Source organism: Macrobrachium rosenbergii, chromosome 55, assembly GCF_040412425.1.
Source record: "Macrobrachium rosenbergii isolate ZJJX-2024 chromosome 55, ASM4041242v1, whole genome shotgun sequence".
NCBI lineage: Eukaryota > Metazoa > Arthropoda > Malacostraca > Decapoda > Palaemonidae > Macrobrachium > Macrobrachium rosenbergii.
The window spans coordinates 90,286,730-90,302,627 of record NC_089795.1 but is presented as its reverse complement, the minus strand read 5'-3'; the positions used below and the strand labels follow the sequence as shown (position 1 = coordinate 90,302,627).

General features: G+C 30.8%; 1 protein-coding gene across 12 annotated transcripts in view; it reads right to left on the bottom strand.

Annotated features, from left to right (window-relative positions):
• Nucleotides 1-4,125: 4,125 nt before the first annotated feature.
• LOC136835641 (uncharacterized) overlaps nucleotides 4,126-15,898 on the bottom strand; it is a 296,026-nt gene continuing 284,253 nt past the window's right edge. For 4 of the 12 annotated variants that reach the window (XM_067099447.1, XM_067099446.1, XM_067099453.1 and 1 more), the window contains 3 exons: nucleotides 14,310-14,393; nucleotides 11,810-11,875; nucleotides 4,126-4,881 (listed from right to left, as the gene is read on the bottom strand). In XM_067099447.1, coding sequence (XP_066955548.1) covers nucleotides 11,818-11,875; nucleotides 14,310-14,393 — 142 coding nt within the window. In that variant the 3' untranslated portion in view covers nucleotides 4,126-4,881; nucleotides 11,810-11,817. Of the gene's footprint in view, nucleotides 4,882-8,939; nucleotides 8,996-11,809; nucleotides 11,876-14,309; nucleotides 14,394-15,898 lie in introns of all 12 variants that reach the window. The other 8 variants (XM_067099449.1, XM_067099457.1, XM_067099450.1 and 5 more) reach the window with 5 other exon arrangements.

The window sequence follows — 15,898 nt, the reverse complement described above, 5'->3', positions numbered from 1 at the left end:
GAGACAGTTTAGTCTCTGAAATATAGCCTTTATTTTCCACATTTTGGCGTTTCTATGGGCTCCCTTATATTTGATGGAATTCTGTTTTAACAGAATATATATATATATATATATATATATATATATATATATATATATATATATATATATATATATATATATATATATATATATATATATATATATATATACACACCATTGACAAGCACACTAAGAATATAAAGAATAATAAAGAGATATCTATAAACTTTAAAAACAAAGGATAGCTCTCTCCTTCTAACAGTGAAGACGTACAGAAATCTCTACTGAAACATATTTATATAATTCCATCAAATGTATTATCTAACTTCTACTCGATATCTATGAACACAGATGTGTTAAATTTTCAGAATTTGAATTCCACATTTTTCTCAGACAATAATGACTGATCCCCATCGAAATACTTCGTTTTTAAAAGCTCTCGTCACTTGAGATGACAGCTGCATGTCAACTAATCACATGATGTTTTAGGTCAATATTTTTATGCCAATGTTAAAAGGAAAAAAGGAAAATTGTCTTAAATTTTTCATTTTTAAAAGATCTCATCATCTGAGATGACAGTTGTGTGTCAAATGTGATGTTTTAGGCAATCATTTTTAGGCTTATTATAAATTAAAAAGAATTAACTAAACTGTCTAAGTAAACACTAATTGCATGATGTTTTAGGCATACATTTTTAGGCCGATGTTAAATAAAAAAATTATCTTTAGTTTCAATCTTATTTTGATAATGAGTTTTAGTATCTCTAATCGTGTTAAACATTGTCAGATGCGATTATTATTATTATTATTATTATTTATTATTATTATTATTATTATTATTATTATTATTATTATTATTATTATTATTATTATTACCTGACTGGTAAACCTTCCTTTGTATAGGAACTTTACTCCGGAACTCTTTGTCCATAATTCATTTTCTTTTTATTAATTCTCTATGAACTAAAAAGTCGAGTTCTGTCCAAGTTCTATATTCTAAAATTAAGTCAGAAAATAATATAATTAATTTCAGCTCTTATTTTCTTCATTATAGACTTGATTTCGAGTAAAGAAAAATCATCAACTTATTGCATTGGATGAATACATAGCTTTTCAGTTTGATAAATATATATATATAAAATTATGTTTGATGTATATATATATATATATATATATATATATATATATATATATATATATATATATATATATATTCTATAATATATTTTTATTGCTTTGGGATGGGAAAAGAGAACAAATTGACTCTTAAGATATTTTTTCAGGCCAACATGAGAGGGAACTGAGTTACCCGTATTTTCAGTAATCTTTTCAATTTTAAATACTTTTTCATAAATCAATTATTTGTTTTTTAACAACATAATTATTACTGTTATTGATAACTCGAACACCATTAGTATTAAATCTTTATATTTAGAAAGGAAGATTCCTCTTTATTTCTTAGTAGTTTGAGATATTTAACTTTTTTTAATTTATTGTAAATCTTGCATATATATATATATATATATATATATATATATATATATATATATATATATATATATATATATATATATATATATATATATATATATATATATATATATATAAATATACATATATATATGTATATATACATATATAAAGACAGAAACATAGATAGATAGATAGAGAGAGAGAGTGAAAGAGAAAGAGAGTAATCTATAAAATTAACATAACTGCATACTTACATATGTGATAATGAGTGTGGATTTACTATATATGTATACACACACATATATATATATATATATATATATATATATATATATATATATATATATATATATATATGTATGTATGTATATATATATATATGTGTGTGTGTGTGTGTTTGTGTCTGTGTATGTGAGTGTGCTATTTGGTTCATTAGTGGAGACATGCCTTTATTGATTTATAGTTTGATATTACTAAATATTCAGAATAAATCTAATTTTCTTTCAGAAGGAAAGACACTAAATTCAGAATATTGCTTTTACAAATCGTATTTGAGCAGCTGAAAATATAAACAATAATCCGAATCTGAATATGCTTTTAGTTTCCTGTAAAAGAAAGCTATTGTGCCGGCTTTGTCTGTCCGTCCGCACTTTTTTTCTGTCCGCACTTTTTTTGTCCGCCCTCAGATCTTAAAAACTATTGAGGCTAGAGGGCTTCAAATTGGTATGTTGATCATCCACCCTCCAATCATCAAACATACCAAACTGCAGCCCTCTAGCCTCAGTAGTTTTTATTTTATTTAAGGTTAAAGTTAGCCATGATCGTGCTTTTAGCGACGATATAGGACAGGCCACCACTGTGCCGTGGTTAAAGTTTCATGGGCCGCAGCTCATATAGCATTATACCGAGACCACAGAAAGATAGATCTGTTTTCGGTGACATTAATTATACGCTGTAGCGGCTGTACAGAAAACTCGATTGCTGTGAAGAAACTTCGGCACATTTTTTACTTGCTTACTTTATAAAATCAAGTGGCTTTTTTACATAAATTTTTTTGTATTAATATTTCTGAAAGACAGGAATCTTTTGTATTTCAGATAGGACATGGTTGCCTTCATAAGATATCTTTACTCAGTTTTTCAAAATTTGATTCGTGTAATCAACTAAGATATCTGCATTTTTTAAAATTTAACCCATTATTAAAAAATAAAATAACGCCTTTTTTGTGTATAATATCTGCTTGTAGAATACATTAATTTTCTTGTCTATAAATAATGGATTATGCAGGTATGCAAATATGTTTTTTTTGTGTATAGAGGTAATATATAGATTTACTAAATTGTTCCTATAAATACATTTACACACTCACATACGCACTCATTTATATATATATATATATATATATATATATATATATATATATATATATACATATATATATGTTTATATATATATATGTATATATATATATATATATATGTATATGTATATATATATATATATTTATATATATATGTATGTATATATATACATACATACATACATACATACATACATACATAAGAAATAAATGCATTTAAATGCAGGAGTTTCATTTACTTACACGCCAAAGCACGTAAGTTAAAATAAGTATTGATTGACATTGCTATATGATCCTTAATTGCATCAAAAATAAACCTGTAAGATATTATCTCCTAAGGAATGAAGGAATAAGCTTATCGTAAAGTCTATACCAACAAAAAGCGTCATCATCATTATCATCAACACTAAATAATCATCATATTCATCATTTTTATTTCCATTTGTTCATCTGGTAAATAATTGATAAGTTTTCACTACGTGTTAAATTAACAAAAAATTAGGCATATAAATTATGTATTTTCCACTCACTGAGCGTCTGATTCGAATGAACAATATCTATGATCTAGTTCTGTTCACCCTGTTCATAATTTTTTTTTTATTTGTTCACGTTGTTCATTCTGTGAAGAACTCACAACACTTTTTTTTTATAATGATTTAGGTTAATCAGTCTCTTGGACCGCTGTTGACAAAGCTGTGTCTCTGAAATTTCATTTTCAAAATCATTGTTCACTCAAGTATTATAATCTTATATAAAACTTCAGATATTCCTTTTTAACATTCGTGTTTTCTTGATTATTTTTAATTATTCCCACTTTTCTCTTCATTATAATTATTTTAAAGACGATTCACATTTATCAATATAATATTTCTTATCTGTAAAACCTCAGATATGCTCGTGTCGCAGTAATAATATTTTCTTGATGTTTTCTTCTCTCAATATTTTCTTGTAATTTTTTTTTTTTCACTTTTCACTACAAAGATTTTCATTAATCAGACACAACTTTCTAAAGGAAATTCACCTTTCGTTTTTATCAATAACTATTCCATTGCCTGGTTTAGAAATCGTTTTTCCAGCAGCGTTTAAATACACAGTTTTTTCCCTGTTTTTTTCTCGGAAAAGTAATTGTATAAATCTTCCATTACCTTTAAGGTAAGAAGGTAAGGGAGTCTTCCCTTTCCTTTCTTGAAGTCAGATCAGCCTTCTTTGGAATTCCTGGGCTCAATCAGAAGATTTCCTCGGAGAGGCGAACTGGCTTTAGTTTTTTCCTTATTTGTAGTTTTTCTCCTTTTTTTGTCTGTGTGTGTGTTTGTGTGTGTCTGTGACGTTTCAGTGTTACGGTGTTTGCATTCCCCAGCCAGAGACAAGGAGGGCCTTTGTTTGTTTGTTTGTTTTAGAGGAACCTCTTTGTAATTTTTTCTTTCGTCTTCCATTCGTCCGTTCGTGCACCTCCTTCCGGCCTTCGTTTATCTCGTCCTGCCACGGATTCTTCGGTGATTCTACGGCGGCGCCTGCATTCAGTGGGGGCCGGGGGGCGGGGGGCCGTCAGTTGGTTTTCATCAACCGTCGTCATTTCTCGGGACCAGCATCTTCACACACAAACACACTTCTCCTCGTCCTCACCCGGGGAACTCCTTGACTCAATCGACGCCCTTTTGGTACACAAGCCTTCAAGTTTGGGGGGGGGGGGCAGCAGCCTCTGGATCCTAGCCCTCTGAAAACTCTGTCATCAACTTCCAGGAAAAAAAAAAGGAAATCAGGAACCATTCTGGAATCTTTTGGACTACCGTGTTCACTTTTATCTTTTAAATGTCTCCCCAGAATCCCTATAGAATTCGTCAGTTTGTCCTTTTACTTTTTTTTTTTTTTTAAGGAATCCTGTAGGAATGCTTCCGGACTCTTACATTCGCGTAATCTCGTTCTGGAACGCTTCTGGAATCCCGTCGGCATTTCCTGGAATCTGCCCGCAGTCCGCCTTTGCCCTTGGTTCCAGGTGAGGGCTGCTACCGTTGACTGGTTTATGCCATCCTGGAAAAAAAGGGGGACTTTAGTTAATGTCACCTTTTGACTCCTTCAGTGATTTGTATTTGCAAGAATGGAAACTTATAGATCAGCAACTAATGCAGTGTTATGGTACATCTAATCTCTTCGGTAACGAGCAATTCTCTTTGCTTGTTATCAATTGTAGTTTATCAGATTTGTTTTTAATTCTCTTATATAAACTAGCAATTATTTTATTGTTTTTAGTTCCATGTTCTGTGTGTAATTTATTTTTTTTTTCCTTACACTTAAACTAATTATTTTAAGTTGATATTTCCCCTTTATTTAAAAAGTTCCCTTTCCTACGTATAATTTATTTGTTTTTTTATGTATAATTTATTAGTTGATAATAATTTCCCTTTTTTTTCCACTTTCCTATATATAAGATTAATTAATTATCTCAAGTTGTTGATAATAATTCGCCTTTATGAAAAACAGTTCCCTTTCCTATGTGTAAATTATTTATCTATTTACTTAAAACTAATCATCTCAACTTGAAAGATTCCGTTTATTATAAAAATTTTCCGTTTTCATTGTGTGAGATTTATTTTTTTTATACTTAAGAATAAATATCATAAGTTAATGGTATCCCTTGTGGTCAGTTACGTAGTAAATATTAGTTCCTAGCATTATTTTCAAGTTATTTTGCTACTGGGTTGATGATAAAACATTAATGTAGACCACCGTACCTAGTAAATAAATCCTTTTTTCACTTCGTTCAAAAATATTTTAAATATATATATATATATATATATATATATATATATATATATATATTTATATATATATATATATATATATATATATATATATATAGCTAAAGGTTTTAAGAAGTTGCCATGGCAAGAAAAGAGCTATGGCAATGGCAGATTCTTGACTTGAAAATATGTCATGGGTTCTGACACTTTTTTTCATATAAATTTTTTAAAAATCAAAAATGACAAAAAATATGTTAGAGTTCTCTTTAAAAAATACAAAAGCTGTGCAGAAAGTTCAGAGTTGGATAAAAATAGTAAAAATTAAAATAACTTAAGGTATAATATTAAAAAAGTAATGAACCAAAGTTAAAATCGTTTTAAAATCAGTAATAAATAAATTAAAAAATATTGTTGAGAATGCAGAAAGATACTTGCTTAATATAAATATAAATATATATATATATATATATATATATATATATATATATATATATATATATATATATATATATATATATATATACATATATATATGTATATATATATACATATACACACAGGCGGAAGACATTTAGGAATGAATTCTAAATAGACAAAAATTCTGTCTTAGATGTAAAAGATATATACGAGGAAATTATGAATTGTAACCAAAATAAAAAAAAAATTAAAAATACTGCTCCATATTGCTAGCCCACTGAGAATGGAAAATCGTACAGCATGTCATTTTATACCCTGGGCATTATACCCTAGGTATGCAAAAGACCTTGTAGCTATTGATTTCTAAGTGATGATAATTTTTACTGAATGACCAGACTAATTATTCTATTCAATGGAACGTCATGAAGAATGAAAAAAAAAAAAAAAATATCAGAGAAAATATTCACCCACTGTAGTAAGATAAATCAATAATATTAAAAGAGGCAAACGCCATGAAAATATAAATCCAAAATATTTATTGAAGGGGCAAAATATTTTGCCACTACAGAAATATAAATCAAAATATTTTTCCACTACAGAAAAATAAACCAAAATATTTTACCACTACAGAAAACTGAACCAAAATATTTTGCCTCTGCAGAAAAATAAACCAAAATATTTTCCCACTACAGAAATATAAACCAAAATATTTTGCCACTACAGAAAAATAAATCAAAATATTTTGCCACTAAAAAATAAACCAAAATATTTTGCCACTGCAGAAAAATAAACCAAAATAATTTACTACCACAGAAAAATAAACCAAAATAAGTGAAAAATAAGAAAAATAAGTGAATCACATAAAAAAATACAGAAAATACCATTCAAACATATAAATGATATATATCAATTCAATACTTTTAGATTCTTTTGTTACTCATTATAGCAGAAGATTCTTAACACTAGAATCTCCTGTTTTTGGCAGCAATCGATTCTCATGAGAAGAATCAGGTGCTGGTGTCACAATATGAGATTCTTCCAGGGCCTCAAATATAATATGAAAACTGTGATTTACTATATATATTTGTTCATTAATATTTAATATTTTCCTTTCATTTCATGCACGTTCACAAGCTAATATTATTATAAATAAATCACGTTTGTATGTCATGAATATTACATATATTTGTGCATACGTCATGTGAGAGATCATATATATAGTCATTTTGCAATATACTAACCAAAATTACTGAAAAACAAAGCAAGATAAATAGTAATTGACTTGTATACGGATAATTTACATAATTATTAACATTCGTTTGTAGTTATATAAAAAATCCATTCTTGAATCTACTTTCACTCTCTGAGGTCATGAAAAGTAAGGCCACATTTTATAAGTATTTCATGCCTGCTTAGAGAATGTTCACTAACGATGAGACACTTACAATCACCAATTTTCTCCGTTTTCTTAATCTCAAGGACGACTTCTGAAGGGTAAATGCTTTTGCTCACCTGATAAATTTGAATGAGGCCTTACAATAATCATCAGTAAAATTCTCAGTAAATTAATAACTACTTGATGTACATCACTATTCTAACTTGGAAGGACTCAGATATACGTCATGAGATTGGTATTTGAAATCCCCTGAAGATAAAAAAATGTTCTAATACTTCTTTTGACTACTTTTGTTGGTAGTAAACAATTCTTTCAGACTCCAATTTTGATAATTTACGATGTCAGGGGCTTATTTGCTAAAGATCTGCACTTGCTGAAGGCAAAATTGGGATAATTCAGCAAGGCAAAGAGTCGTCTATCTACTTTCGAAATAATTTACGTAGCACCCAAATGAAGGAACTTGGTAACCATCCCAAAACTGTGCAAAACTACTTGAATTATAAACACCTCAGACCATTTAATGATTTAATATAATTTAAACATCCTACACAAAAATTATTTCCATCAATGCACACTCATTGAAAGAAATAAATCAGTAATATAAGTTCCCTAAAAACTAAGGAAATTGTAGCCGCACTACCAAACGGGTTAAATCAGTGATGATAAATCATATAGCTTTAACAAAAATTTTAAAAAAACGTAATCACTTTAAAACTATTGGTAATCCACTGATGACAGGTAAAAATGACGGGCATAAAAACCACTATTACAGTAAATATAAATGTTTAAAATGCATCCTAAATTTCCTGAAGTATAACAGTCTATTGCAAACTGCGATGCATGGCATCAGAGTTCAGGGTATACAAAACATGTAGGCCACACGTTTCTTGGGACACTGTCTTCCTGTGAGGTACATCCGGTTCAAAACTTGAATGATAAGAAGCTACTATGAAAAGGGTTATAACAACTACCACAACATACATAGCAACACTGAGGTTGGTTATAGCTAAAAAACATCTAGCAGGACAAACTCAATGAGTGGTTCTTGAATTCAGTGGGAGTACAGCGTTCAGCAACTCCGCTGTCGTTCTGACTTGTGAAATTCATTTGCCTGGTGACGACAAATTTGGGAGTGTCATGTCACGTGGTTACAAAAATAAACACTTGAGCAAAAAGGCGAAGCTGACAATACACACGGGGGGGAAAAAATAAGCAAAATACAAGATGAAATACTCTTATTTCCCACTTTCCCTTTAAAAAAATATATATATATATACTCTTTTGCATTTTTTAGCAAAGTTTTTCACCAAGATCTTGAGACAACTAGATACATTTTTTTTTTTTTTGGTTTCTTCAAAGTTTTTGTCGTTGCTAAAACTAAAATCGATAGTCAGAAAACTATTGATGTTTATTTTCTCTTTAGCAAGAAAACTAAGAACTATGTAGACTGTTGATTTAATCCCGGGGGGGGCAGGAAAAAATTTTGGAAAAAGGAGGAAGATCTAAAACCAATTCTTAAATTAGTCCTGGCTTACTTTACTCCATCTTAAGTGAGAGAGGTCTTAATCGTCTTCATCAGAGAGTGGTCTCCCTGCAAGAGAGAGAGAGAGAAATGAGAGATAAAAGATGAGAGGAACATACAACAATGAGTGAGGGGGTTGGGGGTGGGGGTGGGGGTGGGGTGGGGTTTCAGGAGCGTGATTTCTTTTTAGGGGGGAAATCATAAATAAACAAAGGCGCCACAAACATATACACACAGGTATGACTAGCAACAGTTATGATGCATTTGAATTGGGGTTGAAGAGCACGCGCGCGCACACGCGCGCACACATGGAAAACAGAGAGACTAAGGAGCACAGATGCCAAAGAGTTGCAACATGACAGATACAGTGACTGTTTGGGAACCAGTATTTAAAGGGACACTGAAGAATCAGGGTTGTGGTGTGAAAGGTTTGGCTTTCTAGTTTGGCTATGATACTACCTGTGTCTAGCAGGTATCTCCAAAGGACTTGAGGTCACGTTTAGTGGTTTTTCCCTGTGGTTTGACCTGCTATTGGTATTTACAGGCACATATATATTACCCTACACAGATTCATGGCATCAACCACACTGAAACACACTGATAAACACATGTCGAAGATCTGTGAAACTTAGGGTGGAAGAAATAAATTGCAGAGGTGAGGTCCTTCATAAAACATATCTCATTTATGCAATACTAATGCCATATTTTGAATGCACTCACTAACAAAACATATATGGGTTTACAAACACCCATACGCTGTCTGGGACATACATAGACCTAAGGAACTTATGAAAAAATAAAAGAGAGATGAGAAATAGGGTGTAGAAGATGTGTGGCATAGAAAATAAGTTGTTGAGAGTTGATGAAAATTTATGGTGGACCCAAAGAGCGTATGACAATTATGTAGATCGGGGAGTGACTAGTTTTGGGTAAAGATTGGCTGTGCATTGTTTCCATGGATGCTTTAATATCTGTATGGATGGACAGACGTGAAAAGTATAATGAGTAGAAACTGCATAAGCAAGTGAAAGAGTTTAAAATTCAGTTACAGGTTATGTGAAAAATTGAGAAAAGACTTGGGGTCCCCATGTGAGCCAAGGTGTAAAGGGGTCTTTAAGCTAACTCCTTTATGGAAGTAATGTTTGAATATTTAAAGAAAATGAAAGGATAGCAGGGTATCATTGTTTGCATGGCTTATATAGCATAAAAAGTGACAAATAAGAGATTATACAGAAGTGGTAATACAAGTGGTTAGCACAAGGTGAGGCTGGATCAGAGTGTTCTGAACGGGTTTGGTCATGCAAAAAAAGAGTAGAAAACAATTAGTTAGGGAAAAGAAAAACAGAAAGACCAGGAAAGTGCTTGTGGACTGAGAATTATGGGAAAGAAAGGGTCTTGATAATCAGGAAGAGAGACAGTGCATGAAGCATTCAGGTGAATGATTCAGTGTATGAGGTGAGTTGGGTTGATGCCGGATGCACTACTGACGATCCTTTTGTTGAAGTGTACTGAGCTGTTAATGACACTAATGTACTTCCACTGTAGTTTTTCTATTCACTTTTACTCCAGGAACTCATTACCTACCAGCCATACCATTTGCATCCCCTATCACCTACCTTTGCAGTTAAATCACCTAGCACACCCAACCTCCCTTGTTTTCCAAACAGCCAGAAACAGATTCCAGCTCTCTCAAAAATTTTGTTATCATCATCAATTTTGTCACATTCCTGGACAATACTTACTTCTGTCACAAGTTGTTCTTCTGCAACATTTTAAGTTAACTATGAAATGTTTAAGCTAACATGCCCCTGCTCCTTACCATTTCCTCAAAATCAGCCTGACACTACCAACACCATTCATTCACTACCTTTTCATCCTTCAAGCAACTCAGAACCAACTCACTAACTAGTCCTCTCTGCACTGCCCTTTCTTGCGTCTGAAAGTGATTAATATCTGGCCTTCTCTCAGTCAACAAGTCATTAATCACTCATTCCTTCTCGTCTGCACTATGTCCTTGCTCATTCTAAATCAGTAAACTTTGTTTTTTAGTTTTTATGTAAGTTCTCACAAAAGTGGTTCAGGTTCTGGAAACTGTAAACCCAATAACTCTGGCCATTTGGTTAGCGCCCCACAGCCGTTATTTTTAAGAATACAACGCTCATACTTAAATACAAAGGCCCTTCCATTTAAAGACCCCATTTATTCTCTCTTTTCACCAAGACGCTAATCTTTTATTTTCTCCCAAAGCCCAAAGCAACTCAAAAGACTCTAATCCATTTTTCTACCTAATTCAACAGGCACTGCGCACAGATTTCTCCTCAACAGTTATATTTCATATTTCATTCAATCTTAACATCCACACTTCATTTTCTTAATGGATAGTTGGCCCAACAAATATTCCTCCATATATTCAAAATTTGGCTTCCATTCACAGTTCTTGTTTTTCGAACTTTCTGCAAAAGTCCTGCTGCCTCCCTTCTCTGTTTCACCAGTTGTGTGACTCACCTCCTATTCCAGCTTCTTAATTATAGTTGGACCAAAAGAACAACCTCAAAATCACAGATTTTATAGCAAGGGGTGTTTAAAAGAAATATATATATATATATATATATATATATATATATATATATATATATATATATATATATATATATATATATATATATATACACAGTTAACATTATTTCAGTGACACTAGGAAGATGACAATGTCAGTGTTTTGTCACTTCAGGAAATGTCCAGTCACATCAAAATTGACAACAGCTAGCAGTAGTAGAGGTAACTAGTGACACAAAAAAAAAAAAGGTATTGATTTTATTCATTCTTTTAGGGGTCCTTTGGTGACACAGGTTACACAGGTAATCTCATTAATGATTCATCTACCTGGTTAATCAAGAATTATGCTCGTCCTCCGGATCACTGTAGTAAGCATTCAGGATTTGCCAATTTCTGAAACATGTTGATAAGATATTCATAAGATAGGATCTCTTTCAAACAAGATTGCTTAGTTGCTTAATTCTAATCCCTGATCTACTTAATTTAACCTTGAATATATCTGCAGTTAAGTTATTTTCATTTCCAAGAATTATAGAAAAAAAGGTTGAAAAAAGTATATTTTCAATTTTCTGTCATTCATGTTGTAACTCTTTGAGTACCATGATATATATATATATATATATATATATATATATATATATATATATATATATATATATATATATATATATATATATGTATATATATATATATATATATATATATATATATATATATATATATTATATATAAATATATATATATACTTATATATACATATGTATATATACATACATACATATATAGCAACAAACACAGATATCTTCACACACCAAAAACAAAGTACATGTTATATATTTACCAGCTATGTCTACCAACACTACGAATTTACCACAAGACTTAACATTTCATGAGAGAGAGTGAGAGAGAGACAGACAGAGAGAGAGAGAGAGGGAGAGAGAGAGAGAGAGTTAGCACCAGATATCAGAGTACTTTATCAATGCGAGAAATAATATATTCTATTTAAATTAATGCCACGATGAAATTAGATTGATATTCAGATATCTGAGGCCACTCTCCCTCTTTCTCTCTATCTCTCTCTCTCTCTCTCTCTCTCTCTCTCTCTCTCTCTTGGGTTCCCTATCAACATCATCATCATCATCATCATACTCATCATTATATTTTATAGGAAGAAATTGATTTTGGCAAGCACGAAGTTTTGCATGCATTGTAAATCTGTGCAAGGAACGAAATTAAAAAATGAAGAGTTGTGGAAATGAAAAATGTCAAAATTACCTAAGGAAAAAAAATAATCTAAAAGAGAATCAATACTTTTATTATCTTTCAATAGTTTAGAAAGGCATGAATTCATTGTCACTCTTTCTCTGTACTCAGGAGAATTTGTTTGACAATAGTCGTCTGGTAAAATCGTAACTATATCTATAAATATCTATAACAATGAAAAATTAGTCGAGTGTCAGTTGCGCTGAATTTTAGCAATAAAATATTTTCTGTGCGACAGTCATGTGCTTGGAAATGTCATTGGAAATGTCAGTGATAAAATATGAATAGCACAGTGATATATATATATATATATATATATATATATATATATATATATATATATATATATATATATATATATATATATATATATGTATGTATGTATGTATATATATTATACATATTTATATATACATTTATATATACATATATATATATATATATATATATATATATATATATATATATATATTATATATATATATATATACATACAATATATATACATATATATACATACATACAACCCTTTCATTGCAATTATAAAATTTTGTGAATATTTTAGAATGTATATGTGCATATGGATATGTACTGTATATGTATATGTGAAGAGAGTTTGTATATGAATACAATTTCCATTCAGCTTTCAGATAGACAATGGCAAAAGATAACTTTTTTTTTGTAATGAAATCTATTACGAAATGTAGCTGAATTACTTAGAGAAATTATAGACTGATATTTATATAAACAAATGCTGAAATCTTAGTTGCATGAGTATGTTAATTTTATTGAGATAAAAAATGTGATATGAAAAGCGGATTTAATTTGCAGAGCCCATATTTAAGATGAGATTCTAATTTTACAAATAAATAAACTCTAAAGAATGTGATGAATATGTAAAAAAGAATGCATGAATATGTATAGCTATTAATGGCAAATTTAATAAAAAGCCTCACTTATACACAAACAGGCCTTCATGCTGTATTTAGAACGGAAGAAACACAATTGCCTATTTATGCTTGAATAAAAATAATTTTATTTAATTCTAATTTAGATTTTATACATAAAAAAGAGGTAGGTAAGTATTGTTTAATAATGGCTAAGTACTTTTGCTTTGTTTTTGTGTTATTTCGACTTGCTAACAATTGCCTCAGCTATTGTTTTCGTATTATTATCAGGCTATTATTATTTTTTATTTATCACAGAAGCTGAGACAGAAATTAAAAACATTTTTAATCGCCAGTCGTAATCACGGTTAATCTCGCATCCACGCCATAAAACATTGAATTTAGAACACTCATTAAATAAATAAAAAAAAAAAAATCCAGTGAGTTAATTTTTAAAACACACACAAAAAAAAAAAAAAAAACATCTAGATCTGTGCCACAGAAAAGTCTCTCTCTTTTATATTTCATCTCCTAAAAGAAAAATCAACAGCCACATTTAGTGTCAGAGTCATGGATCTAAAAATGTGCGAGGTGAGTAATCTATCTAGTTCTCTATCATCTATCTATCTATAGAGATTTCCCTCTCCCCCTCTTTCCGATTCTCATAGATGGCTGACCTTTTGTCATACGTCCCAAAGGCAGTCCCTGGCTCTGCGAGTATTCTGACTTCTCTGCTTGTGCTTCCCACGTAACCATTCACACTAGAATGAAGACAAGAGAACGTAGGAAGCGTTCATTAGCGCTAGGCGGTGGTCAAAAAAACGGCTATGGCAGGTGGTGGGGTTGGCATGAAGTTGGAACCATTAGTGTGAGGGAGAGATGGAAGGGAATCACTGTGGTGAAGAATGATCTGACATCAAGTATGATGAAAAAAAAAAATACATTTGCAAACAGATACAGAATTATCTGATATCAATTATCAAAAGGGAAAACAGTTGGAGACAGACACAGATTAAAAACAGTTGAAAAGAAGAAAAGGGTGAATTTAGATATGCAAGAAAAGTAAATTATTAGAAGGCTAAAGCAGGAGGTGGAATTGAAATCAGATGTTGAAATGATTGGGTGGGGTAGGGAGGAAAGTGAATCATTGTGGAGGGGTAATATCAGACACGTTTTAAGAGAAGACAGTTGTAAACAGACATGGAAGATGATTAACAATTGGAAAGAAACAGAAATGAAGTTAGATTTGCAAGAAAAGTAAAGTTATTGAGACATTTCAATATTTTTAGGGGGACAATTTGCAAAAAAAAAATAATATTAACTTCAACAACAGGTAAGCAACAAAACTTGCAAGAAATGTAAATTATTGAGACATTTCAGTACTTTTGGTGGGACAATTTGCAAAAAAAAAAAAAAAAAATAATTTCAACAACAGGTAAGCAACAAAATTTGAAAGAAATGTAAATTATTGAGACATTTCAATATTTTTGGTGGAACAATTTGCAAAAAAAAAAAAAAAATAATATCAACAGGAAAGCAACAAAATTTACAAGAAATGTGAATAGCGACATTTCAATATTTTTGGTGGGACGGTTTACATAAACAAAATAATAATTTCGTCAACAGGAAAGCAACAAAACATCCTGATGTGAACTTAAACAAACAACATGAATAATTTTTGTTGAACAATTACTCACTGCGGAGAAGCAAAAAAGCAAATTGAACATTGGTAAATGGTAAGAAGTACATTTGAAGTAGTACAAATCAACAGAGCAAGTCAGTCACAATTTTATGACATCATTTTAGTACATAGTTCATGGATGAATTGTACAACCAAGACAGTTTGTACATTTCAATCAAAATTAGTAATTAGTTCCATGTGGAAGCTGTACAAAAACACGCAGTAACCAATGAAATATCTGTACATAGTTGTGGTATATACATAGTGTAATCTCTCTCGCTCTCTCTCTCTCTCTCTCTCTCTCTCTCTCTCTCTCTCTCTCTACATCTGCTACGTAGGTGCAACATCAACATTGATAGTCTGTATTATTTTGTACTATCCTTGTATCATGCGTGTATTCTGTCTTCTAAATTTGACAGCTAATCTACCACAATAAAATCAAAATATACATAATTACAGTTATCACATGAGTCTATGTTACACATAACGAGATACCTTAATTCATTTCTAAAAATAGATCTCGAAGGGTTAGTAAAACTAATTTTAGGGGTGGGAGGTTGATTCAGGTTCTAATGGATCTGGGCC